This window comes from Lepisosteus oculatus, chromosome 5, assembly GCF_040954835.1.
Source record: "Lepisosteus oculatus isolate fLepOcu1 chromosome 5, fLepOcu1.hap2, whole genome shotgun sequence".
NCBI lineage: Eukaryota > Metazoa > Chordata > Actinopteri > Semionotiformes > Lepisosteidae > Lepisosteus > Lepisosteus oculatus.
The window spans coordinates 48790617-48816279 of record NC_090700.1 but is presented as its reverse complement, the minus strand read 5'-3'; the positions used below and the strand labels follow the sequence as shown (position 1 = coordinate 48816279).

The 25663-nt window shown below is 42.5% G+C and overlaps 1 protein-coding gene across 1 annotated transcript in view; it reads left to right on the top strand.

Annotated features, from left to right (window-relative positions):
• uacab (uveal autoantigen with coiled-coil domains and ankyrin repeats b) overlaps nt 1–16319 on the top strand; it is a 53515-nt gene extending 37196 nt beyond the window's left edge. Inside the window, 13 exon segments of the mRNA XM_069190592.1 lie at nt 915–1096; nt 2333–2370; nt 3989–4045; nt 4634–4741; nt 5290–5322; nt 6041–6133; nt 6372–6402; nt 6494–6543; nt 6834–9548; nt 10793–10945; nt 12742–12807; nt 13357–13390; nt 13393–16319. Coding sequence (XP_069046693.1) covers nt 915–1096; nt 2333–2370; nt 3989–4045; nt 4634–4741; nt 5290–5322; nt 6041–6133; nt 6372–6402; nt 6494–6543; nt 6834–9548; nt 10793–10945; nt 12742–12807; nt 13357–13390; nt 13393–13526 — 3694 coding nt within the window. The 3' untranslated portion in view covers nt 13527–16319.
• Nucleotides 16320–25663: the final 9344 nt, after the last annotated feature.

Genomic DNA, 25663 nt, shown 5'->3' with positions numbered 1-25663 from the left:
CAAGCCAAGGTGTTCTCGAGACCATGTGCAGAGGAAGAACAGATTTGGCAGTTTTTAAGGAAAATACATAAAAGAAACCCACCTCATTAGGCACTACAGAAATGTCTGAAAGCCAGATTTTTTTATTTGAAGTAAAAATGTTTCATCTTCATTCTTATACAGCTAAGATTTTAGTTTAAATCTATGTGTAAATTTAGTTGGATTTTAAGTCAGCAGGAAATGTTTTAATTTATTCAGGAGCCCTCATTTTTCATTAAACAAATCTTTGTTCTCTCGTCAGTACTAGCCTATTCATCACAAATTGCTGGAAAGACTTTGTATTAAAAAAATCAACAGCAAGATGGTCTGCTTCTCTGAAACATGCTGCCTGTGGCACGTCTGAGCTAATCAGAATTTTACCATCCCTGCGTAGAGAAAAATGCATTGCCTTGCTTGAGATTAAACCTTTCCCTGCCGATGGGGAGGCTCCTGGGATGCAGATCCTGAGCTGTTTAAAATTTGATCTTAACAATTCTGATTTAAAAAAATATTCACAAAGGAATAATAAAAAAATAGGACTGTAAAGAAATCTCCAGCTAAAATTCAATACAAAAAAATAGTGGAACCATAATTTTTTCACTGGAATCTTTTTAAGTCCAAATAATGTGTTCTGCATTGTAGTATGAGACTTGAAATTACAAGAGGACACCTTTTGATCTGACTGATTTGTTAATTAATCCCGTTCCTGTTCTAATTGTAGCTTCTCATGCAGTTGTTTCCCAGTGAGCCGGTCAGGCTTGTGACTTCATGGGGGGGAGTTAGATCCAGGCACACAGGGGCTTCTTGCATAAAGGTGGGCCCGTTGTTGGGACCGCCCTCTGTAACAAAGTGTAGTTCAACCAGCCGTGGTGTTGGTCCTTGTCTGTGCCGCGCAGGACTGCCCTGATCCTGGGCTGCGAGTACGCCTGCAAGGACGCGGTGGAGGTCCTGCTGAAGAGAGGCGCCGACGTGACCGCCGGCGATGTGTTCGGGCATGACAGCTATCACTACGCCCGGCTCAGCAAGGACGCCGAGCTGGTGACTCTCGTCAAGGAGGCTCTTGACAAGGTTGTTAGAGGTGAGGGCGGATTTACTGTCTCAACGAGCTTTTTCACACCAGATCCTCCAGCCCTCCAGCCCACCCCCCTCCGTCTATATGTACTTGAGCTACTGCACCCTTTTTTATTCTAGCCCCTCTTTTCTGTATGGGAAGGATGATTCGAATGCTCTCAGGGATGTGGAGCCTCTTCCCCGCTGAGTGTTAATGAGTCAGTTCCATTTTCTTTCAAATGATCAAATTTGATGCGTTTCATTTGAGATTCTTAATTACGCATAGAAACACGCTCTCTTTGGTGTAATTTTAGCGTGGCGAACTGTGCCGGTGTTGCTCTTCACAATTACACTACTGCACTTTTCTTCTTGGAGGAATGATTAGGAACATCCCACAAAAACAACATCTTTTACGCTTTTTGTGCCACCATCTGAATAAACAGCTGCCTGTGTGCTATTTCATGAGGGTGTAAAGTCTGTCTTTGGTGCTGGTTGTCGACTGATGCATTTGCATCATGACAATAGTTCTGGGTTGCATAAAGGAATAAACATCACCCGGGATGTATACAACATAGACTGTAACAGCAATTGCTATGGTAACCCTGTTGAATATTATTTGAAGTTTTCAAATTGAAATTCAAAGCCTGTTTTTTGTTAATCACAAAAATCTATTACTGTAGTTGTACTGCAAAAAGCACTGTCACTTACATTGAAACCAGTCAGTGCAAATGCTTGTTGATTGAATCTATTAAATTCCTGTGGCTTCTCTCTTGAACGTAGCCCTGAAAATGATGATTTGTCATTATTTTAAGTATTCTGTTCCCTTGCAATTTTCTCTTTCAGTCAGGAGCACACTCCGTAGATGTTATCATAGAAAATGCCATTATCTGAAGTCAAACAATATGGATTTAACTAGGAGTATTATAGAATATATACAGTATGAAGCTTTTCACCATTATATAAAAGTATAAAGAATTGCATGAAAGGCTTAAAAAGTATAAAGACAAATATATTTTCTTAATTTGTCATATTCTTGATTAGTAGATTTCTCAGTTAATGCCAAATAATGTAATGTCCCCACTAAAATAGCCGCATGGCTTTGGTAGCATGTAGTTCATGTAAGATTAGTGTTTTTTTGAAGATGCAACATGAAAAGATTCTTAACTTTTGTTGTCCTCCAACATGTAGGTATTGAACCCACATATGTACATCTTATCTATAGACTTGGAAGGTGACGACTAACTTGTTTTTTTCTTTTTTTTAGCGAAGGAAGCCGCAAAGATAGAACAGATGTTTCATCAGGTAATGTTGCGTCTTGGCAGTGAATGACATATTTCATTCTTGAAAAAGCCAAATCCTGGAGCAAAATACTTGAATATTGGTCCTGAATGTTATACTAACTTGCCCGTTTCTTTGGTATTGTGTGTGTGGTGTTCTGGTATATTTGATCCATTTAAATAGAAGAGAAATGGAAGGCACTGAGCTTCTGAAAAGCAAGAGTGGGAAGTGTTGCTTTAATGATTTCCAAGTTTCCCCTTTTTAATTGAAAAAAAGTTTGTCACATCCTGTATTGTGCCATCCTGCTTGACCTCTGTATGAAACGGGTCCTCAGGCCGCCTGTGTGTGTTTTAAAGTCAGGGCAGGAGAAGCGGGGATGAAGTGACTTGGGGATGTTAATGATGGCAGTGTCATGGTGGCAGTTTAGGTGTTGATTCTGAAGCTCAGGACTAGTGTTCCTCCGTGGGGTCAAAGTGTCCCTCAGGAAGATTATTCAATTAATTGAAATGCAAATTGAAACTGATCTGGGGGTGGAAATTGCATAGGAGAAAAACTCCATTTTGATTATCCAGGAGGAGATAAACCTAAACTGAAGCACAGCCTTGTCAAAGTTAGCTGTAATTCTGACATTTATGTAGCCCATGGTGATTTGTGCTAGTATCTGTAGGTGCTTTACAGAAGAGTGTAGGAAGACGGGGCAGTAGGGGGCTTAATTGTCATTGATGGTAATTTATTTCATCATACACTGGACGTTTGGATGCCCTAAACCAATTTCTCATTTCCAGCATTCAACAGATGTCTGGAATATGAATATTTAACAGCACTGACCTTTGTTCTCTGTGCAAAATGAATTTTATTGACATGAGGATAGAAAGCTCCAATCTAGTGCTGTCAGCAGAAGAGAGCACATATTGAGCCAAATTGCATCACAACTTTAATATATTGCGTATGCAGAGGGGAAACATTAGATCACCCAATTGAGATCAGTTTATGTAAAAGCAATTTAGGTTGTATGAGTTCCGTGGCCAGACAACACAGTAATGATGGGCTCATCGGCCAACTTGGTAAATGTCGAGTGAGTTCAGGAAGTGCCTTTCAGGACAAGGTACTCTGTATGTGTGAGCTGATCACCTGTACAGCTCAGGGTGATGATCCATTTCAAATTTAAAACTGCAATGTGATTAATTATGAGACCTGCTCCTCAGGGAAGTTTAATTTCAAAGGCAAGAATTGGTATTTATGTGCTAAGATGACAAATGTGCACATTGGTGCAAATATGCCATTTCCTTTCAGTTCTACCAGTGAAGTTCTGTTTATGTGATTCCGCTCTCAAAACTGTCAACAGCATGCTATTATTATTATTATTATTATTTTTGACCTACTCATATCTCAAATATGTATGGATGTGATTTTTAATTCTCTAAAAAAGAAAAACGGATTAATTATTAAAAACCACAGAAAAACGAGAGGTGACCGTTTAATATGTGACAGAATAAATTTTGCTGTTGCTTGCTCTGCTTTGGCCGGCGTGGTCTTCGCTGCCACCTAGTGTCAACGCGGAACTGCTGCCTCCTGATAAGAATTCATTAGTAATCCCTGTTTTCACCAGTCCTCCTTACAGACCCTTTTTTGTTTATTGCAGTCAGTGGAGCACATGACTGTTGAGGCTGAAGTAAATGTTCGGGACCAGATTATTCAAGTGAGTTGCGCCAGTGCCTTATCTCTGCATGTGTAGGCCATCCATTGACACTGGTCAATTACCTGCTACCAGATGTGCTAGATGGGCCAAATGGCATCCTTTTGTTTAAGTGGAGCTTTGTTGCAGCAGCGGTGGAAAAAAGCAGAGATGAATCTTTGCACATGTATCATTAGTGTAATGATTGATGGAAGGGGATAAGTGTATGGAGGAAGGGATTATGTAGTTTCATAAACTACAGGGTAGAATTCATCAAGTAAACTAGATGCTTTAGTAAATGACAAAGAGTCCTAACCTGTTTCATGCTGAATTTTGAATTCTAAAGTATAAAAGCTTTGGTATGTATTCATTGCCTGCCTCCAATTTCTAGCTGCTAAAGAGACTTTGGATTCAAATGAGCCTGATGGCAGAAAATAAGCCTCAAACACCTAATAGCACACTATTTTGATAGTGAACAACCCTCAGAATGGGGTCTTTAAAAGACAAAAAACAGGTGCTCATCATGACTCATTAAAGCTAAAAAGCTGATCCAAAATGTGTTCATCTCCGGTTTAATGTTAATAGCAGAAGTGCTTTTGTGGTTTAATTAAGGGCTTGGAGAAGGAAAAGAAAGACCTAAAGGACACATTAAGAAAGTTTCAGCAAGACCAGAAGACTCTGCTGGAGAAAGTCAGTGGACTGCAACAGCAGCTTGAACAGGTGAACAGGGGTAGCTGACTTATTCCCTTCTAAGAATTCCCAATCATTTATTTTTTGGGTTTGAGCCAGAAAAATGTATGTCTGATGATATCCAGAATTTCTAGATCTCCGTACTTTCTTTGATGTTTAAAAAGAGCAAAATATCCTTATATGACATACAAAATAACCTAAAAGCCTTACAGGTTCTCCAAAACCTGATACAATAACTTTATTACTGTATAATAATAATAATGCTCTTGAATCTTTAAAACACTTTTTTAGTTAGAAAATTATGCATTAACAGTATTTGAGCAACAGTTTTCCATTATACTCCTAGCCAGTGCAGTCAAGCACAAATCTGTTATTTGTGCAGATATGATAAGATAAAATAAGTTTGAATGGTCGGTCATTTTTGAAGTCCCTGTGGTGCTGTTTGACTCAAACTGGAATTGTGGGGTTTTGTGGGCTCCTGGTTAAGGTTACATTGGTTACACAAAAAAAGGGCTATAATGAGGGAAAATCAAGACTTAACAATGTTTTCACTCTTAAATCTTATTCTTTTTCTTCAGGAGAAGAAAACAGTGGAAGATCTTTGGAAAGAAGTATGTCTAAAAATCATTTACTCCTTGTTACATTTTTTCTAGTTTCTATATAGAAGCTAAGTCCGCATTTTTGCATTATGGAATTTGGGTCAGGTAGATGAAGCAGTGACCCCTTGGTTCTTTGTCCTTTTGCAGTTTTTTCATTTCAGAGAAAGTGTCTTAATTACAACTTGTAAGAGGGGGGCCTGTGCTTTTTTTAAACCGGCTCCTGTATTCCGAAGTGTGAAATTGTTTCTGCTGTGATGGATGAGTCTGCTGCTCTGGGACGCCTGAAGCCCCTCATTATCAGGCTGTGCAGCGCAGGGCGTGAGGCTGAGCCCGCGGGCTGCCTGGCCCGGTGGCCTGTCACTGGGGGTGGGGAGGCAGGGGCAGTCAGCAGCTTCCCACAAGCTATGAAAACACACTTCACATTTTTAAAACTAATAATGTCTTTCTACCCACTGATCTCCAGCACAAAAATAATCTCCCTCCCAGCTTATTGTTTCCGTGTTATGATGTTACTCTGGGTTCTTAAAGGGATATCTAAAAACCCTCTGCCAATATTGTATTTCAACTCCTGGAAGATAATGAGCAAGGTGTTAGTAAAACGAGTGGCAAGATTTCCAAGCCCTCTCCCACTGAGTTCCCTGATGAAGGTATTGATTCTAATGTTCTAGCGCTGAGATTGCATCAGGATGGCGAATAGTCTGTGAGTGCTATTTCTCTGCTTGGCTTTCAGAGGGAACAACTGAAGCTGGTGGCGAAAGGAAAGGAGAAGGAGGAGAATGTGAAGGCCGTGGAGACTGTGAAGGTCCAGCTGTGGAAAAATGTGGTAAAGTTTGAGGCTCTAATTATTATGATTTCTTGTAAAAATAAATTGTGCCATCCAGCCATCTGAACTTCCAGAAACTTGAGAATATAATAATAAAAGCAATGAATCTTATAGTGTTTCTATAACCCCTGTAACTGATATGTCTGATGCTGATTTATTTGCTCTGTGTGCCAAAAGAACAGCACCAGGTCTGCTGTCGCTTTCTCTCAAAATGATCATCGTTGCTTTTATTTTATAGGGCGACTATTCTGGTCAGTCCGTCATTAAAGGTGGGCAGCGTCTTTATTTCCAGTTGTTTGTTACGTTGGTGTTGTGTTTAAGGTATTCATTCTGACTGCAGCTGCTTGTTATTTGTTTCAGGGAAAGATCCCAAGCTTGTGAAACAGTCTCACAGCTTTGATTCTGCACAGGTAATCCTGCTCCCAAAATCATCCTTATGCAGGACTAAGCTTTTTTTGTTTCGCAAACATGTTTAAAATGAATGCTAGCAAACTGGGTAACTTTCTGCATTTGAAGACGTCTCATTTACCTGAAATAGTCCTATCCTAAGACTTAGAGGAGCTAATCCCAAACTGTGATCCATGCCCTTTTCCTGTCCTCTTGAGTCAAGCCATCTTTATAAATTATCCTACTTCCCTTCTGTCCTCATAAGAAAAGAACCTTGTAAGACCACCGCTTGTTTCTCCCTGTACCTGTGTAGATCCTGCAGCCTTCCTCTCCGTCCCGGTCTGTGTCCAGACCGCTGGAGTTGTCTCTGCCGGGGCCGGCGTTCTCCAGCGAGAGCGAGGCGCTCAGGAAGGACATCGAAGTGCTGCGGAAGAGGCACGATGCCGCGGCGGAGGAGAATGCACGCCTGCAGAGCCAGCTGGCCAGCAAGAGCCTGGAGTGCCGGGAGCTGGCGGAGAGCTGCGAGGCCACCAGGCGGGACTCGGACAGACAGGTGCGCGAGATGGAGGAGGCCCTGAGTGACGTGCAGAAGAGGATGGTGGATTCGGAGGCCAAGGTGAAGCAGCTGCAGGCCCACGTGGTTGCCGTCAGGGAGCACCTCAGTAGCCAGATGGTGGAGGAGCTGAGGGGGCAGCTGCAGGAGGTGAAGGGGAAGTACGAGGGGGCTTCGGCCGAGGTGGGGCGGGTCAGGAACCACCTGAAGCAGAGCGAGAAGGCCCTGGAGGAGTACAAGCAAAGTGAAGGGAGGCTGGCGGAGGACGTGGAGAGGCTGACGAGGGAGCTGAGCAAGTTGAGGAAGGAGAGGGAGGAGGCGGCCGTCAGGCTGATGGACGCGGAAGGTCGCATGAAGGAGATGGAGGCCAGGCTGGCCTCGGCCGTGCCGGCGGAGAGGTTTGACAACATGAAGAACCTCCTGACGAATGCGGTGGACGAGAAGGAGAAGCAGGCGTCGGAGCTAAGAGAGGACTACGAGAGAGTGCTGGAGGAGGCGGCGGAGCTCCAGAGGGAGCTGGAGGTGCACAGAGCCGAGGCAGCGAGGCGTGTGCCTCGGGAGGAGCACGAGAGGCTAAAGGCAGCCCAGGAGGAGCAGACTGCCAGCCTCGAGAGGAAGCTGTCAGAGGTCACTGCAAAGAGCCAGACGCTGATCAAAGAGATCAAAAAGAGCCAGCAGGTGAATGAGCAACTGAGAGAGCAGGTGCAGGATTTAAACAGTAAGATTCAAGCTGAGTACGTCCCACTGAAGTCGCACGAGGAAGTGAAGAGGTCCCTGGACTGCACTGTCGAGGAGCTTAGCAACAGCCTGGCAGGAGCAGAGCGGAAGATCAAGCAGACTGAAGCACAAATGCAGACGCTTCAAATAGAAAAAGACACTGTGTGCGAGAAAATAACTCACTTACAGGCCCGGTATGTCCCGCCAGAGAAGTTTGAGGAGGAAGTGAGCATGCTGTCGTCTCTTAACAAAAATCTGACGCAAGAGCTTGAGGAGTTTCGGAGGAAATACCAGGAAAAAGAGCAGCAGCTGGAGAAAATGATGTCCGAGAATGTGTCCATGAAAAGGAGAGTGCAGGAGGAGTTTGTGCCAAAGGGAATGTACGAAGAAAGCAAAAGCAAGTTAGGCAGTGAATTGGAGAAGGCTAACGGCGAGATTTCCAGGTTGGTAAAGGAATGCAAAGATGCTCAAGAGGAATTAAAGCAAGTGAAAGAAGGAAATGTGATGTTGACAGAGAAGCTACAGGTCATTCAGACACAGTTGGAAAAGGAATACATTAGCCTCAGAGATCACGAAGCCATAAAGAACTCGCTTAAAAGCACCGTTTCTGAACTTGAGTGCAAGAACAAGGAGGCTGCGTGTATTTATCAGTCTGCCCAGGAGGAAACGTTAAGGCTGCATAAAGAACTTGAAGAGCAGAAGAAAGAATTAGATACAATACAGGAAGCTATTCATTCCAAGTTTGTTCCAATATCTGTCATTGAGGAAAAAGAAAAATCTTTCAATGCAACAGTTAAGGACATGAAAAAGCATTTAGCAGAGCTGCAGGAAAGGTACAGTCAGGCTAAAATGGAAGGAGAACACTCTAAACATGAGAATGAGAAGCTGAAAGTAGAGATGGTCTCTGTGCAGCAGAATGTTGAAACGTGCTATGTAACCAGTGAGAAATGCCAAGAGATTGAACTTGCATATAAGGAAAAACTGCAGGGGCTAACCCATCAGCTTAGAGATTTTGAACAGCAGTACAAAGATGTGACGCTACAAAAGAAAGAGCTGGAAGAGCAGAATGCCCAGTGCAACCTGGAGATTCAGAAACTGCAGCGGCAAATGGAAACGGACTTCATTCTTGTGGAGCGGTTTGAGGCCATGCAGCAGTCGGTCAACAGCAGGATTCGGCAAGTTGAGGAAGAGTGTGCGAGAGCGAAAGAGGCGCACAGGCAGGAACTGGAGAAAGTCGCCATGCTGGAGAGGGAGCTGCGGAGTCAGAGAGCCAACGCGATGCTTCTCACAGAGCACGTCCAAGTGAAAGAGGCCTTGGAGAGGGAGGTGACCGAACTGAAAAGAGCTCTGGAAGAGGAGGAAAAGAAGAACTCGGAACACACGGAGGAAATTGCCTCCCTGCAGGTTAGACTCCTCAACACTGCCAAAGCGGTGGAGGACTTCAGAGCAGAGGGGTCTGAGGAGCTGCTGGGGCTGCAGTCCGAGAAGCGCAGGCTCGAGGCCGAGGTCGTCAGCCTGGGCCACCGCTTGTCCGGCCTCGCTGAGAAGTACGAGGAGCTGTCCCGTGAGGCAGCACGGGCCCAAGAAGCAGAGTCAAACGCAAGGACCGAGAACCAGCGGCTCCAGGAGAGAGGGCACTCCATCGAGACTGAGATTAAAGAGCTGAAGGAGAGGTATGACAAGTCTTTGTCCACCATTGGAGATCTGCAGAAGAGAATACAAACGTCCTCAGAGCAGACAGAAGCCAAAGACAAGAAGGTAAGTGGGCATAAATGCCTATATTTGATATCAAGAAAATTCACAGATATTTTTCTACTTACTCTTCATATGTTTAATTTTTTCAAGTTTTAGAATGGGTTAACAATGATTAAATCATTTTATTATTTGATGATTTAATTTGTAGTAATGTCTAAGGATCCCCCGCTTGCGAAACTACTTTAGGGACAGGCTGGTCGGCTTCTCTGCAGTCGGGCACTCGGACATACCCCCCGTCATGACTGTGCATTATGTCTCAGTCCAGGCGTGAGCGATCCTGGATACTGAATTGGGCCTTATGCCACAACACACTTGAGAAGAGTTAGAGAAATATTAATGGTGATCCCCGTAAATTGAAAGGAATGAAAGGGCTGCAGAAAGAAAAAAATTAAATTATCCGGTTAACCAGTCTGCATCCAGTACAGATAAATCCTGAATTTGCGGAATGATGGTGCCACTATTGGGGACACAAGTTGTTCTGAATAGACCTGCGGGGGAGAGGGAAATGCACCCTTCTCCATAAGATGGGGAGAACGCCGTGTGGTACTGACAGAAGTGCTTTGTTTTTACGCTTAATGATGATTCTCCCGGGGCTTTTGTAAACAAAACACTCACTTCACCAGTGCACAATTAAATCAGAGATTGGATACCAAAGTGAGGATCTGGGTAAATCAGTGCAACCCCTTACAGAGTGTGCTGTAAAACAACCTGACAAAGTCAAGCTTACTAAGTTTTTTACATTTACTATAGTAAGTGATGAAACCATTCTCAATGTCTGATTTTCTCCGTGTTCTGAGAAACTCATAATACCATCTATTTCACATCTTGTTTTCTTTTAACAAACATAGCAAATGGGAATTGTGGAAGTTGAAAATTCTTATGTGTTATTATTTTGGAGGATCCAACTTTTTTTCCTATTACTCAATTAGACACTATGTAGAGGAATGGTGTCTCCAAATGTGTGTGTTTTTGTTTTGTTGGTACTCCTCTTCCTGGCATTGTCCAGGTTATTAGTGTATCTTTGATCCATGGTATAAACTAAAGCCTCAGTGTCAGGGCAGACACAAATGTACTTGTCTGCTCTTTTTATGCTTGGTGTTGCGTTAATTCAATGCACAAGGACAGCAGCACATTTGGAATAGCTGTATGATTTAAATGTCATATCCCTTTGCGTCTTGATCAGCTTGGAATGGTAGGTGCCGTTTGGTTTTTGCAATTGGTGTATGAGCACTGACACTGTGTGACAGATCACGGAGCTGCTGAATGATGCAGAGAGACTGAAGCAGGCCCTGAACAGCCTGGCCATGCGGCCCTACACCGCCAACATGCCCACCAAGAGGCAGACACAGCAGGTTGACACACTCCAGGCGCAGATCAAAAGCCTACAGCAACAGCTGGCTGTAAGTACAACCCTGAGGCACTGAAAATAGACAGGGCTCAGCAAAAGTGCCTGCCTTGTTAATTGCTAAAAAGCTTCTTAACATTTCAAGATGCATTGACGAGCTTGATGTTCAGGACTGCACAAGCGACTTGTCCGGCAGCAACTTTCCTGGTCTTCGTGAAGAAGATTTGTAGGATTTTTTTTGTTCATTCCAGCTTTGATCTGTGCTTAGTTTTTTTTGTACATGGTTCGAACAATGCAAGCATTTTATGCGCGGTTAAACCAGAAGACTTTCAGTTTTTCAATTTTATCAGCAAAATGTCTAAATAAGATTTCTTCCCTACAGAAGAATTTGCCTAGTTTAATTTAGAGCTTGGGAAACTATATGCACAGATTTGATTTTTTTTTTAATGTTTCTGGTCTAATTCAGTTGTTCGTCTAATATAATCTTTCTTGGTTTGAAGTCCAGTCATGCTTTGGTACCAGGTAGGGGAATTATTACACAGCCTCATGAATTTAAGCGAGGACGTGCTAACACTTCCTTTACTTTAATTGAATCAACAGAAAGGCCTAGTGTGAATAAAAGCATGATTACAAATGAGCAAAACTTTCACTTTTCTGAGCTTTAGGTATCACCACACACAACATTTAATTCAATATTTAAAATCTGAACACAGCAAAGGAAACCAAATAAGCTAATAATGTCACTGATGCAAATTGCTCAGGATTTCACATTCATTTCGTCAGTACATTTTCCAAGCACCCCGTCGTTACTGCTTGCTGTCTGAAATAAAAAAAAAAGATCTTGGGGCGAAAAAATGGCTTTCAGATGGGGCAGCACAGATATCACATAACAGACTGGCTCAATTTACTTCTGTGTTCTGTCAGGTTACATGGAAAATATTAAAACATGCGTAAAACGCAGTCAGACTTGATATTGGTTTTGAAAATAGAAACCAGGTGTTACATGAATATTAACCAGATTTCTGTCAGGCAATAGATGAACTCTTCCACAACAACTACATTAATAAATTGAAAGGGATGGCAATGCCGAATAAGGCAAGATTAAGTCTGGCAGGGTATCAAGAACTACTGAACCTATTATGATTTTAAAAGGAAAGTTTCAAATTTTCCATGAATAGGTGTTTGTGAGGTTTAAATGGACATTTATAGTAATGAGAGAAAGCTGAAACCGAAATCAATAGACCTGTTTTGATCTATGTGAGATGCGCTGGGTGTGTCTATTCTGTGAGCAGGTCCCGCATCATCCAGGTTCACTGTGCTCTTCCTTGGGCTCTCTGCTGGATCTGGGCAAGTTTACCGAGTCCATGGCCCCTATAGCAAGGCTTTTGCATGACTGTACATTGCTACTCTGAATTTTGAAAACGAGGCAATTGCCAAACTGTAATAAATCACAGTTCTGCGTCTAGAGCTTGCCAGTCACAAGGTCTGTACCAGGGGACTGATTATGCCTGTGTACTCCTGTGGGACTCTTTGCCAGAGCTGACTGGCTTCTCTCAAAGCTTCTACCTGGGCACCCTGATGATAGGGATATCAAGCAGGCCTCACAGGGGAAGGCCTCTTTTATAAAATGTGACAGTCAAAAATGTGATTTGTGTGTACAATAATGTCATTGAACCTGAGTCTGTGAATGACCTCTTTAATGCTTTTGGAAAATGAAAATAGATGAGAAAATGCCAATAAAAATCTTTTTATAGCAGCATTTCTCATGGCAGCACATTTCAGGCTTGTTTTTGGGATGCCTGGAGCCTTTTTCTAACTCGGCGCGGTGTCATGTCTTATCTTCCCCTGCAGGATGCTGAAAGGCGGCACAGGGAAGTGGTTTCTATTTATCGGACACACCTCCTCAGCGCGGCCCAGGTACAGTAGGGTCCAGAGCTCTCACTGCAGGAAGGAAGCATTTTAACTTGTGCACTTGTCATGCACAGACTACGTTTCTGAAGACTGAGGTTTCAGTGGTAAAAACTGAGAGTGCTACTATAATTCTCTGAAATAGTTTTAAAATGCTTTCACTACAGAACTTTTCTATTTGATTGCATCACGGGAGGTGATATGTCACTTCCCTATATTTCTCAGTTCTTTCTATAAACTGAAAGTGCTTTCCCACGCGTTGGTGAGCAGAGAGCTGTTGTAGGTGGCTCACAGCAAACTGAAGCACTGTGAAGGAACTTAATCTGCGAAAAACCACCACTGAGGTCTGGTGTTTCTAAAACAACTCATGCCTTATGTAAAAAGGAAAAGCAGGAGTAGGTCATGTCCTCGTATACTGTTAAAGGAAAGTCTAAAAACGTGTTTGCTTGGTTGCCTCAGCTCTTCTGTGTGCTCTCTCCCCTCTCCCGCAAGGCTGCATAGCAGGTTGTGCCGTGTGGTGAGGCAGATTGTTTTCAGGCTGTTTCGTTGTTCCTGCAGGGCCACATGGACGAGGACGTGCAAGCTGCCCTGCTCCAGATCATCCGAATGAGGCAGGAGTTTGTGTGCTAGTCGTCAGCCGAAGACCCGCGAGTCCGGGCGCCCTGGTGCCGCTGAACCTCCATGACGTCGGTGACCGCGGCCCTCGCACGCCTCTTCTTCCTGGATGAGAAAAGAACACTTTCGATTTCGATGGCAGTGCCAAGGGAGGACCCTTGGGGGCTCTTGACGTAGGGTTCAGCTGCTAACCCAGGCGAACAACTCGAGCCCAGCCCCCAGCGGCTTGCCCATGCCGTCGTCACCAGTCTCCCAGGTACAGGAGCTGAGTTTGCATCGGGCCTCTGTTGAGAAACATCCAATCAAAAGCAAACCTTTGTGCAGAAACCCGTGGAATTTCACATCCTTGCAGTTCCTTGGAATTATATGTATTCTACAGCAGATCAAATTATGGGGAAAGAAAGAGTGAATTGTCTTCTCCTAAGGTGCCCATCGCACCTCCTGGAGGTTCTTCTTCTCCAGTGGGAGAGCTGTAATTCCCAATATTGTTCACATCTCCTTGAAGACCTTTTGTAACCCTGGGCCACACATGTGTCAGGGTTGGCAATGTCTTTTCCCCAGACTAAAGAGACATTTTTTTTCCCAAATACCATTTTTAGGATGTTGGTTTGCTCCCTACGAAACCAGCTGTGTGATTAACTTCATCTCCATAATGCAATACAGCATTTGTGCTTGTATGCAAAATATTAGAAGGACAATAATAAATACTGAACTATGCAGTTTTTAGGTCGAAGTGTGTGACAGTCATAGGACAGTGCAGAAAATAGTAAAACAGTAACCAAGGTACATTATCAGAAAGAGGCTGCTATTTGTGGAGAAAGTCGGTTCTAACCTAGGTTTAGTAATGATATTTTTAAAACATTTTTTCAGCTGTTGTTCAAATGACATAATAACTGACATAATAATAACTACAAAAATAAAGATGACCAATTAATGGTCATCAAGGCAGTCCTGTCTGAATGTACATATTGGAAAAAACCTGAGGGAGTCTTTTTTACCAAACTAATTTTAAAACATTAAATTGCAGTTTGTCAGGTCAGGCTTCATATGCATTACATGTTTCAGACTGGTAACGCAGTGGCAAACTCAATTCAGTTACGAAATGGAATAATTCCCATTTATATAATATTGTATTCCTTGATGCTTTTCCGCAGCATTAAATCCAATATGGCCTAAATAGTAAAAACGCTGGCTCATGGTTGATATGTTTTAAAAACTATAGCATTTAAACTAACTGTTCATATATATTTATTGAGAAACTATATAATATAGGTAGTAAAAGTGATTTGATTCAGTTTAAGTATTTAAACTGAGTATTTAGGTTTATTTAAATACTCAGTTTACTGAGTATTTAAACTGAGTATTTAAGTTTAGGTGAAATCAGCCAACGCTGACTTTGGAGATTACTTTCCTGGAATTGCCTTCCTGAAACGTGTTTGACCTTCTCACTCCTCTGCAAAAGCAGTGGAATGTTCGCTAAGAAATGTATAGAATTGGACGGTATGGAAAACATTCTGCTTTCCCATATAAACTGAAATAGAAATGATCATTTCTGAGGCCAGGGATCAACTCCTAAAGCAGTTTTATGTTTTAAACTAGTCAGAATGAAGTCAATTCTTAAAGCAAAGCAAAAAGGTCAGAAATGGCTAGCATTTCCTACTGTGAAACATTACAAATCCACTCGAGCTCCTTAATTTGTTTTTACAATGCAGTCCAGGGTGCGTCTATTATTGGCATGTTTAATGCTATTCCTCAAGGAATTCTGCTAATGCTTCAGCCAAATAAACACCTCTTTGTGTGTGTTCAGCAGACGTATTAAGAGGCAAAGGCTGTGGACTGCGGGATGTTATTGCACTGAACTGGGGCAATGAGTGACAGGCTCTATGCAACACCCAAACCGTGCGGCTTTCACCAGTTATCCTGCATCAGGTTGGCCGATTGTGATGCTGTAGGGCCCTCGCGTCTTCAGTTCTTCTTTCCATCTTGACCCTTAAACTAATTTGGCTCATTATTAGCTTAACTGGACCAATCTAGCCGCTTCTCCCAGCTCTGATGCTTTACATAGGTCTGGAAAGCCCACAGAAGCGCGGGCCCTCAGGGTTCTGAGCTAGACCTGTGTGTCTTCCATGGTTGTATGTGTCTTCCATGTCTTGTCTGCTGGTTTGGGTTTCATCGTGCGCTGCCTCCAGGAGCTCTGCCCACAGTCCTCTGAAGTCTAGCCAGTTCTTCCCTTCAGGTTCTGCAGGTTACGTGCTAGGTGTAGGTTGCCATGTTTGAGGAGTGTGTTTCAGTGAGAAAGGTGGGCCAGATTTCATCCCAGCAACCACCGTGCTGCCTTACAATGTCCTGTCATGGACACCACTGGGACGAAACTGGCTCCTGTCTTGTGATTTGGCAGGCCAAGTCACCCTGTAATTTAGCTAGATAAAAGAACTGTATCTTTTTATTTGTGATTAAAAATAGGAAATTGGAGTTCCAACAAAACCTTTTTTTGCCTTACAGATATATTTTTTCAGTAATAGCTTTGTTATACTTTGATTAAGCACTATGTATTGTGATATTCAGCAGGACTGGAACAGAATAGTGTAACACTTGTTCTATTCAACGTTTATCTTGTCACAAGGAGAACATTATGTACGTCCCCTATTTATACCGATATTCCCAGCAAAACAGGTCACCCTCATTGACCAGATGTGAAACAACTCTAATAACTGGTACTAGACTGAGGTTGATGAAGAAATCAAGATAGCTAAACACCTATCTGCAATATTATCCTATTGTATTAATTGCTAAGAAATTGTTTTTTTTTTTTAATCTCCTTAGCTTGGTTTGAACGTTGAGCTACTTTATTAATTTGAGGCATATTTTTTCCTTTGCTCTCCAATAAAATTCATTTTCAAAATCTCGTTTACTGACCTATTGCAAATGGTTATTTTTTACTAAAATGTTTTCTTTGAATGTTTTTCCTTTTCAAATTAGTGTTACTGTACCAACATTAATAAAAATATATTTTAGAGAATGGTTTTGTGTTTCTGCGTATTCTTAATTTCAGACTCCTTGAAAGACCAAGAACGATGAGGAATGCAGTTATTTACAGAGGCAAGTATTTATGCTTGTCTGTTTTTGCAGTCTGTTGAGTTTGATGGAAATTTGCCTCAGTCTTGTATAAGTTCTGTATTTATTTTTTGTAGCAGAATTAACACCGCTTGGCTTTTTATAAGGTCAGCTGGTATCACGGTATTGTGTGCTGCAAATTTCTAAAGTTATTAAAAGTGAAGTATCTGTTTATAAAACATTTGTATAGAATGAAAATGTGTTCATTATTATTAATTAGGGTCCCTACCAGGTTAGAAACAGATTTAATATTATTCAGATAATATTTTGTGAATCAGTCACCAGTTATAAGAATCTACAGCTGCTAAGCTATTGGTTTGTCATTTTCAGCAGAAAGGTGTGAAACAGTATACTCTGCAGGCTTAAGCCACTTAACTGTGGCATTGGTTTTTATACTTGGGTACAAAATCAAAAACCTTATTTACAGTATATCAAATCCGCTTCAGTTGCATAAATAATTTTCTGAAGGATTCATGTGGCATGTGCACATCAATTCTCTTAACTTCATAATTCAGCGAATAATTTATTTAATTTAAGATAGCAAGCTGTGAATTTGATTTCCAATTTGAAGCCCACGCAAACATGGCCTCCTGCATATAGGTAATGCTGCCTCCGCTGTGAATTGTTGCAGCTTGGTAGTTATCCAAGAAATTGTATAGACGAAGGAGAATTACAAGTTACGTAGTGTTGGCCATTGAAAAGTCTGTATTTACATTTTTATCATGTAGTAAATTTGTGGAGCATTAGTTGCATATTAATAAAGCTCTGATTGTTCTCATGCTCAAAGCTAAATTAATTCAGAATGCAGAATGCAGAATTCAGTGTTAACTTCCTGTTGGTTATAGAAATGTCATTTGCAGTACCTTAACTGCTGAATCGCTTCTCTTCTTTTTTTTCTGAAATTGGTCTGATGTGTACAGTTTTTTCTCATTTGTTCCTCATTGATCTTTACTGGAATTCACTTTAATGTAGTTTCTGTGCTACGCATGCACTTTGGTCTTGCAGGAAGACTTTCATGTTCCCTGAATGTCCTCAGTGACTACAGCAGCCAGCACACATTGTTATAGCTACAGGAAAAAGTATGAGCATCTGTGTCTTCATCAGCACATTTGCAAGCTCTAAAGTTGAGGATGCACTTCAGTTTTTTCACTGTGATAACAGATGCCCCTTGTGCCTGTTAAAATTAGGTGAAAGGTGTATTTTTTCAAGGGATTAATAATGCTATGCTCTGAATCCCAGTCTTAAATCATAATACATTTACACCTATTAGTGGCTGAAATGCCATTTGAGTATTGTATAGTCCTTGTTCCTCCTGCATTGTCAAGGACGGGAAATATGAGTTTGAAATATGTTCTTGTTCTCTCTTGCCCAGGTTCAGCATCATGAGTGACTGATAAATACTGTTTTTTTAATAGATTGTAAGACATTTAGATCTATGAATATAAAATTCCTGCAAGATACTTCATACTAAGTATAAAACTAGTGAAATTCAATTAATATATGTTTAGGCATTAAGACTTATCAATTAATAAGAAAAAGAATACAATTTCTGTAGATCAGCAGCTGCTGTAGATAAGCAGCCATAATCATAATAAATCTGAAGCATTAAGTTCAGTTCGACAGAACAAGACTTCAAATTGGAAACCGTGATAAGTCAGAATAAGTTGGAACTTGTTGCCAGGAAAGCAATCACATACGAGACTAGAAGCAAAGATGACTACCTTCTGCTTTTTTGGAAGAACTCCATTCTACTAAATCAATAATAATTCTTACACTTATATAGCACTTTTCAAGGCACTCCACTCAAACTGCTTTAAAGGTAATGAGGACTCCCCTCCACCACCACCAGTGTGTAGCCACACCTGGATGATGGAACAGCAGCCATAGTGCACCAGTGTGCTCAGCACACACCAGCTATCAGTGGGGAGGAGAGCAGAGTGATGAAGCCAGTTCATTGATAGGGACTATTAGGAAGCTATGATTGGCAAAGGCCAATGGGAAATTTGGTCAGGACACCAGAAAAAGACCCCTACTCTTTTTGAAGTATGCCCTGGCATTTTTAATGACCACAGGGAGTCAGGGCCTCAGTTTTACATCTCATCTGAAGGACAGCGTCACTATACTGAGGCACTTGGACCTAGACAGACCGCAGGGCGAGCACCCCCTGCTGGCCCCATTAACATCTCTCCCAGCAGCAACCGATCAGCAGGACTTCAGTTTTAAAAAAACAGCCTGCAATACTTGAGTATGCTGCCCTCCTGTGGAGGACTTTGGAGGCTGCAAGAGTTTCCTCCCTCTCCTGCTGGAATAGATGTGTTGAAATTGTTTTCCATTCACCACAGCCATAGAGTGCCGCTGGCTGGTTAAGTGGGTTTCCCATCGCATTTCCTTTACAGTCATGGACTGAAAGCTAGATCCACCTGCTATCAACAATCTGTTTCACTAGAGCTGCAGCTGACGTTATACACCACCTTTCAACAGAGCACGCCCTCCTTTCTGCCATGATCAAAGTCTGGATGACAAGCAGCCTGTCAGGCCCAGGCTGAAGAGAATGGAACTCATTCAAGGAGGGCGGAGGGCATTATGGTTCAATTACTGGCAAATGATATTGCAATAAAGACTGGGCAAGCTGCTTGTGGAAATAATACTCCCCCTGCTGCACGATATTACCTTTATGGTAATCACGTCCTCCGGAGATCTAACCTTCTGTCCTCAAAGAGTATGGAGTGATATCTTTTCCAACTGCTTTCTGCACTGCACTGCACGGTTGGCTCTTTGCATGTGGTTTGGTTTTAAATGCAATCAAAAAGGATGATTGTGCCTCCCAGTGGGAACAAAGCTCTCTCTTTGTCCTGCAAGACGTTTTCCTGCTCTTGTTTGGAGCTCCTGGAGCCCTGTATGTTTGTGTGGCAGCTCTGTTGCGATGTTGAAGAGGGTAGATTGAGGCGTGGATGGGGAACAGTCTTTTCCCCAGATGAGGCTCCAGAAAGGTGCACAGTCTTGGCTGAGGAGTGTGGAATCTCTCCTGGGGGTGGGCAGGTTTTGCATATTAAAATCGGAACCTCTCCTGTTTAGTTTGGTGCAGTGTCTTAATTTATTATTCTTTTTATTGTGGCTTATGAGTCTTTTAAAACATGCAGCAGTAAAAAAAAAGAGGCTTGTAGAATCACAGCACCATGTCATGTTCCACATGTTCGCCACTGTCGGTGGAGTTTAATTGCGAGTATTTTGTTACAGGAAAGAAACCCAATAGCATATTAACTTCCAGACATGGCCAGCTTTTTCCTTTCCTTCCCCCTGTACTTTGTGATAATGTGTATCGCCCCCACCCCTCTCTATAATTAATCTGGCTCGTCCTGCATTTAATTGGAAATGAATCCAAAACGCATCACTTTTAAATTGTTTTTTTTCGAATATATATTTTTATTACTCTGTTATTTGCGGTCGGCTCTGTGTAAGCTGTTCTCAGCAATTATGGCAAATACAATTCAATCTGTTTGGGGAGGTTTTTTTGCCCCCCTTTAATCTGATTTCCAGCCCTGTAACTGGGAACAGATGCCCCTCTCTTTGGTTTTTCGCAAAACATTAATCATCTCTCTTAAAAACAAAATCACAGCAGTGTAACAGCATTTAGCAAACCCTTAAAAAGCAAGGCCTCTAATCCCCACCCCTCCTCCCTCCTGCTCGCTTTTATGCGGTTTGTTACCTCGCTCAGTAGTCTGCCACCCGGCTCTTGATTCTGGCCTGTCTCTGATTAAGAACAGAAAGCAGCACTTTGTTACACACTGCGGCTTCCAGAGTTGTCCACATGCAATACAAATTGTCTGCTCGCTTTTGGCTTCACGCCTCCCGTCTTTGTTCGGGGGGGAAGGTGGCAAGGGGAGAGGGGATCGGTCACCTTTCTCTCCCTGCGTCTCCCAGAGTGACCGGGCCCGGAGCGGGGAGTCGGGATGGAGGACGTCTCCGTCTGCTTCAAATGCCCCGTTCCTCCTTGGTCCCCTGGGGGGACACTTTGAGACTTTTCTGGCCGCTGTAGCTCTTTAATGTTTCCGCAGAGTCGAAACACTTCTGTTGCCTCAATAAAATGCCAGTTTATGGGTTAATAAGGCTCTGGAGAACACATGGTGCAGATTTGGGCTGGATGGGTTTGGCACATCTTTCTGTCCACTGCAGACCCACGATCCAACACACCTGGAGTACCCCACCAGACAGCAGGGGGTGGGTCGAGGGGTGGCTCTTTCATCTTCCAAGAGTTTGCTTTAATTGGAAGAGTGGGATGTTGGAAAAAGATTAGACAAATCATACCCCAGCACCCAGCAGGCAGAACCAGCGCTGTGGAGCCTTAAATGTGGCCGGGTGGAGGAACTACAGAACCTGTGTTCAATTTAGAACTCCTGGAAACCTAGGTGTAACATATACAGCTGGGCCTGTGGAGAGGAGCTTGGCATACTAAAAGCTGAGGAGAAATAAAACGCGCACATGTGTGCACACTCACTCTCTTACACACACACAGAGGTTTTTGGTTTGTGGTTTTTGGCTCTGACTCAAAACAGGCAGAGAGCTTTACCATAATTACGCGTGGGGGTTAATGCAAGATGTATCATTCCTAGAAACGCAATAAGGACATTGAATCCGCCGCACGCTAAACGGTTTCATCTGAGCTGTGTGTGTTTTTCTTTTTCCCTCATTAGCTCTTGGTTAACCGCTAATGCAGTGTGTATCCACTCTCTCTCCCCGAAAGATCTGCCGAGAAACAGATGAAGAAACCCGCCTCCAGCTGCCCGCTTGCGTCATAATCCCTCAGCCTGTGAAGGAACCCAGCCCGATTACTTTCCTGCACAGTTGACAGATCTTAATTAAGGGGCTGTTACGAGTGACTCATGAAATCTGACTGGCTAAAGAAATAGCGTTACATGTTTCGCCAAACGCGCAGGTCAATGTCGTTGCCACACTTGAACTTTTGCCTTAGTCTGAAGAGGTAAAATGAGGTACAGTACGCCCGCCTGTGTGCTGAAACTCCGCGTCTCCCAGCAGTCAACGGACAGCCCCGACAGGAAGCAACAACCCACAGAGCTCGCTTGTTTGCCAACACCCCCCAGAGAGTCTGAAAGGAAGAGGACGTGACTGTCAAACAGGGCTGTTTGTGGGCACATTGCTTTCTGCGTAGCTAAGCTTTTCTTCTCTACACTGGTCCTTTCTACAGAGCTGGCCAGTAAACCCAATATGGAGATTTTCTAGTTTCATTAAGACCATCAGAGCACCCTTGGCCATTGCAGTCCAGTTCCTTGGTACAGTTAGTTCCTGCGCAGCTGAATATAATTAGATTTGGTAACTAGTGAAACAGTAGTGAGGTTTCTGTGTATTTGAAGGAATGGGAAGGTTCTGTATTTGACTACCTCTGCAATAGAGACATGAGTACAGTGTTCCAATAGGATTCCTTTAGCTCAAGTGCTCTGGTTTTTAGGATTTGTAGACTGGGGTTCGTGGGCAGTACTCCACCTGACCCCTGTGGGGAAGTCTGTTTAAAAACTCACTCCATTGGGCTAATTCTCCTATTGGAGAGTGAGTACTGATTTATTTAAATATGTGCAGCTGATGAACATCTAGGAATTCTTTTGACAGATACATAAGATTACATATCTGAGATGCTGGTATACACATAATGGTACTAAAAAATGTGTTGATATTAAGGAGATGATTGATTTTACAACAAAGTCAGATTTGGTAACTGTATCAATTGTGGGGACATGAGAGAAGACAGACAAATGTTTAAGAATTATTAGTCATTAATTAAACTGGGATTTGACACTAATGTGCTTCGTAGTAAAGCTCAGCAAAGTCTACTGTAAGGTATAACTTAAGATCATTACCTATGGATTCAGCATTTTTATTATTTTGCAAAATGTATATACATTATTTTGATTTTCTGTTAAGTGCGTTTGTTCAGTTCAACATACAAATAAGCTAAATTAATTCAGCTTCTACAGCTGTGAGACGTCTCGTGTCTTACATAACCTGCCTATAGTGTTGTAATTTTTTTTTTGTTCCTGTGCGTAGCACCACATTACAGAGCAAGGAGAGCTCTAAACTTTCGTCAGGATTAGCATTTGAAATCCTATTGTGCCTGATTTTCTAACAATGTCATTTTATGGTTCTTAATATATTATAATAGATTTGAAACATTTCTGTTTCTGTTGTCTGACACTCTGTTGCACAAAGCAAGTATCTGTGAAGGTTTACAAAATCCTGGGTGGTATCTTGGCCCAGATCTCACTGCACTGCCATGAGAAGGTGGCCCAGATGTCAAATTGAGGTCTGTATAGTTTTTGATGGTCAGCGACCAGCGATATTAAGCATAAAAATTAATATTAATAATTGTTTACACTTATAAAGCGCTTTTCTGGACACTCCACTCAAAGCACTTTACAGGTAATGGGGACTCCCCTCCACCACCACTGTGTAGCCCCACCTGGATGATGTGATGGCATAGTGCCCCAAAACGCTCAGCACACACCAGCTATCAGTGGGGAGGAGACCAGAGTGATGAAGCCAGTTCATAGATGGGGATTATTAGGAGGCCATAATTGTTAAGGGCCAATGGGAAACTTGGCCAGGACACCAGGGTTACACCCCTGCTCTTTTTGAGAAACACCCTGGGATTTTTTATAACCACACCACAATGAGTCAGGACGTCAGTATCACGTCTCATCCAAAGGACAGTGCCTTTTTACAGTATAGTGTCTCCGTCAATATACTGGGGCATTAGAACCCACAGAGACTGCAGGGTGAGCGCCCCCTGCTGGCCCCAAAACACCACTTCCAGCAGCAACCTTAGTTTTTCCCAGGAGGTCTCCCATCCAGGTACTGACCAGGCTCCCACCTGCTGAGCTCCAGTGGGGTGCCAGTTGTGAGTTGCAGGGTGTTATGGCTGCTGGCCATAAAAAAAAATAACATTAGAATGCAGGGATCAGTAATAACTGATTTTAACTGAAGGCAGTGGGCATCCGTTAAGTGTCAAGATCCACAACAGGACCAGTGGACTGAAAGTTGATGGATGATTGAACCTCTCACTGCCTACTGGGTTTTAGTCCAGCCAAGCTCTTAATCACAGGCTACATTCAAACTGTTTACTTGTACACTGTCTACTGTTTGTTTGTATGTATGTTGTCTTGATGCACTGTCTGCACTTGTTTTAACAATCGAGAGACTTTCTGTAAGTAAGAATTCCATTGAACTGGTTATATAGGCAATAAAGTTCAAGTTCATTGCTTTCAGTTTCTGTTTGCGGCATTTTTATCATTTGCTTTTTGATTATAAAGACATTGAATGGGAGTTGGAACTGGTGTCACTCCTTTGCCAGTTTCTGAGTTTCAGAACTCCTCACATTCAGGTTTGCAATAACTGTTCATTAAGAAATAAAGATGCACATGTTGAGGAAGACGGTGCTTTAAGTTTTGTTGGCTGAAGTTGTTTGAAATTATATGCTTGAAGTAGGATATGGAGCTCTGGGCTACACACAGAAACAGTAATCAAAAGCCTAAATCAGCAGGCAGATCAGTTAGCACTGGTGCTTTAGAGCTCAGCTGTTAAGTTTTCCCCCATGACCAGCAAAAAATTCAGCCTGACCCCGGGCTCCTCCTGTCAAAATGGCAGATTTCCCCTAGATGGCGCCATTGTCCTGAAATTCAGGCATGCGCCAATGGTGAAAATCAAACCACCTGTCGTTTCCCTTGTTTTACATGTTTCTTAAGAAATATATACTTCAGATTTTTCCTGGTATATCATTTACTCTCCCAATGATAACATCATAATATTCTCTGGACCTTCTCCAGAAGTTCTACTTTTTGTCTGTCCTCTTGTGATGCAACATTCAGTACACAGAGTCAAAATGGTCCTGCTGCATCATTTGTGACTTAATCTCTTTTAAAGGCAAAGAAATCTCCCAGTGGGCACTGTGGTGAGTCTTGATGGATCTAAGGTCCCATCGATGTAACACAGCCGTTGGTGTCCACAAGGCCGTGTTAATGGACTGTGTGCAATGCTATGAGGGATGGATATTACCTTTGCCAGCTGGTCCTGCTTACTAATGAACAAGCCAAATAGCTCAGGTCTGAACACATGGCACAGCACAAGATGATGAAGCCATAATGTCTTTGAAGAGGGTATTAAAGACACTGATTGCACACCAATTGCTTCCTGTTCCATATGTACACTTAACGTTCTTTTTTTTGTATAAGTGTAAGGAACTATTATTATTTAATCAACTGACTAAGAGCAAGTTCGTCCACGGACCACATATGCTTGGGGATGAAATCGCCCAAAAACAATTTGCACACCCAACTGAGGACAAAGGGTCTCTGTGCTCGAGGGATGAAGCATGTTTGAAAGCATTTTGAGCCCACAGCGTTCGTTTGTTTCTGCAAGGGAAAAGATTAACTGTTGGTACTTTACTATCGAACAAAAGGTCCGTAGCTCTCTTTGCTCTCCCACTTCTGTTTTTTGCATATAAATTCTCTTCATGTGAAAACTGTCATCTGGTAAAGAAGGGAAAGCTCCAGAGGTTTCGAGTCTGTGTCAATGTGGCCCTGGAGTGGAAGGTAATGGCAGCCCTAATTAGACATCAGGCACTGAGCCCGAGGTCCAGAGTAAACTGAGAACACAGTGACTGTTGATCATTAGGATTGGAAAATTCATTTGTTATACAAGGCTGCAGTCACAATCCAATTAAAAACATGAAAGTATGCTCTCTCTCATCTCAGGGATAGGAATTTGCAAGACATAAACAGCCTGTAAAGTGGAAAAACTACATCTGTGTTCATTTCGTTTTGGACGGAAGCCCACATTTGGTAATCTTTACTGCACAATTCCTTTAAATCGAGATGGCTTCAAATATATATATATTTTAAATCAGCCCATCTGCTTTCAATGTACTGAGGAACTGCTTTAAGTTTTAGAGGATGTCTCTACAGTTGGATGTTATCCATGTGGAAGTGTGTAAGCACATGTAAGACTGGTGCTGTTTTTCTACTGTTGAATTGCCCTCTAAACTGTGGGGATTGTGGCTCGTGATAATTCAGCAGCACTGCAGGGCTGTGTTTCGCTCTCTGTCAGTGGACCCTGCGCTGACCATGTAAAA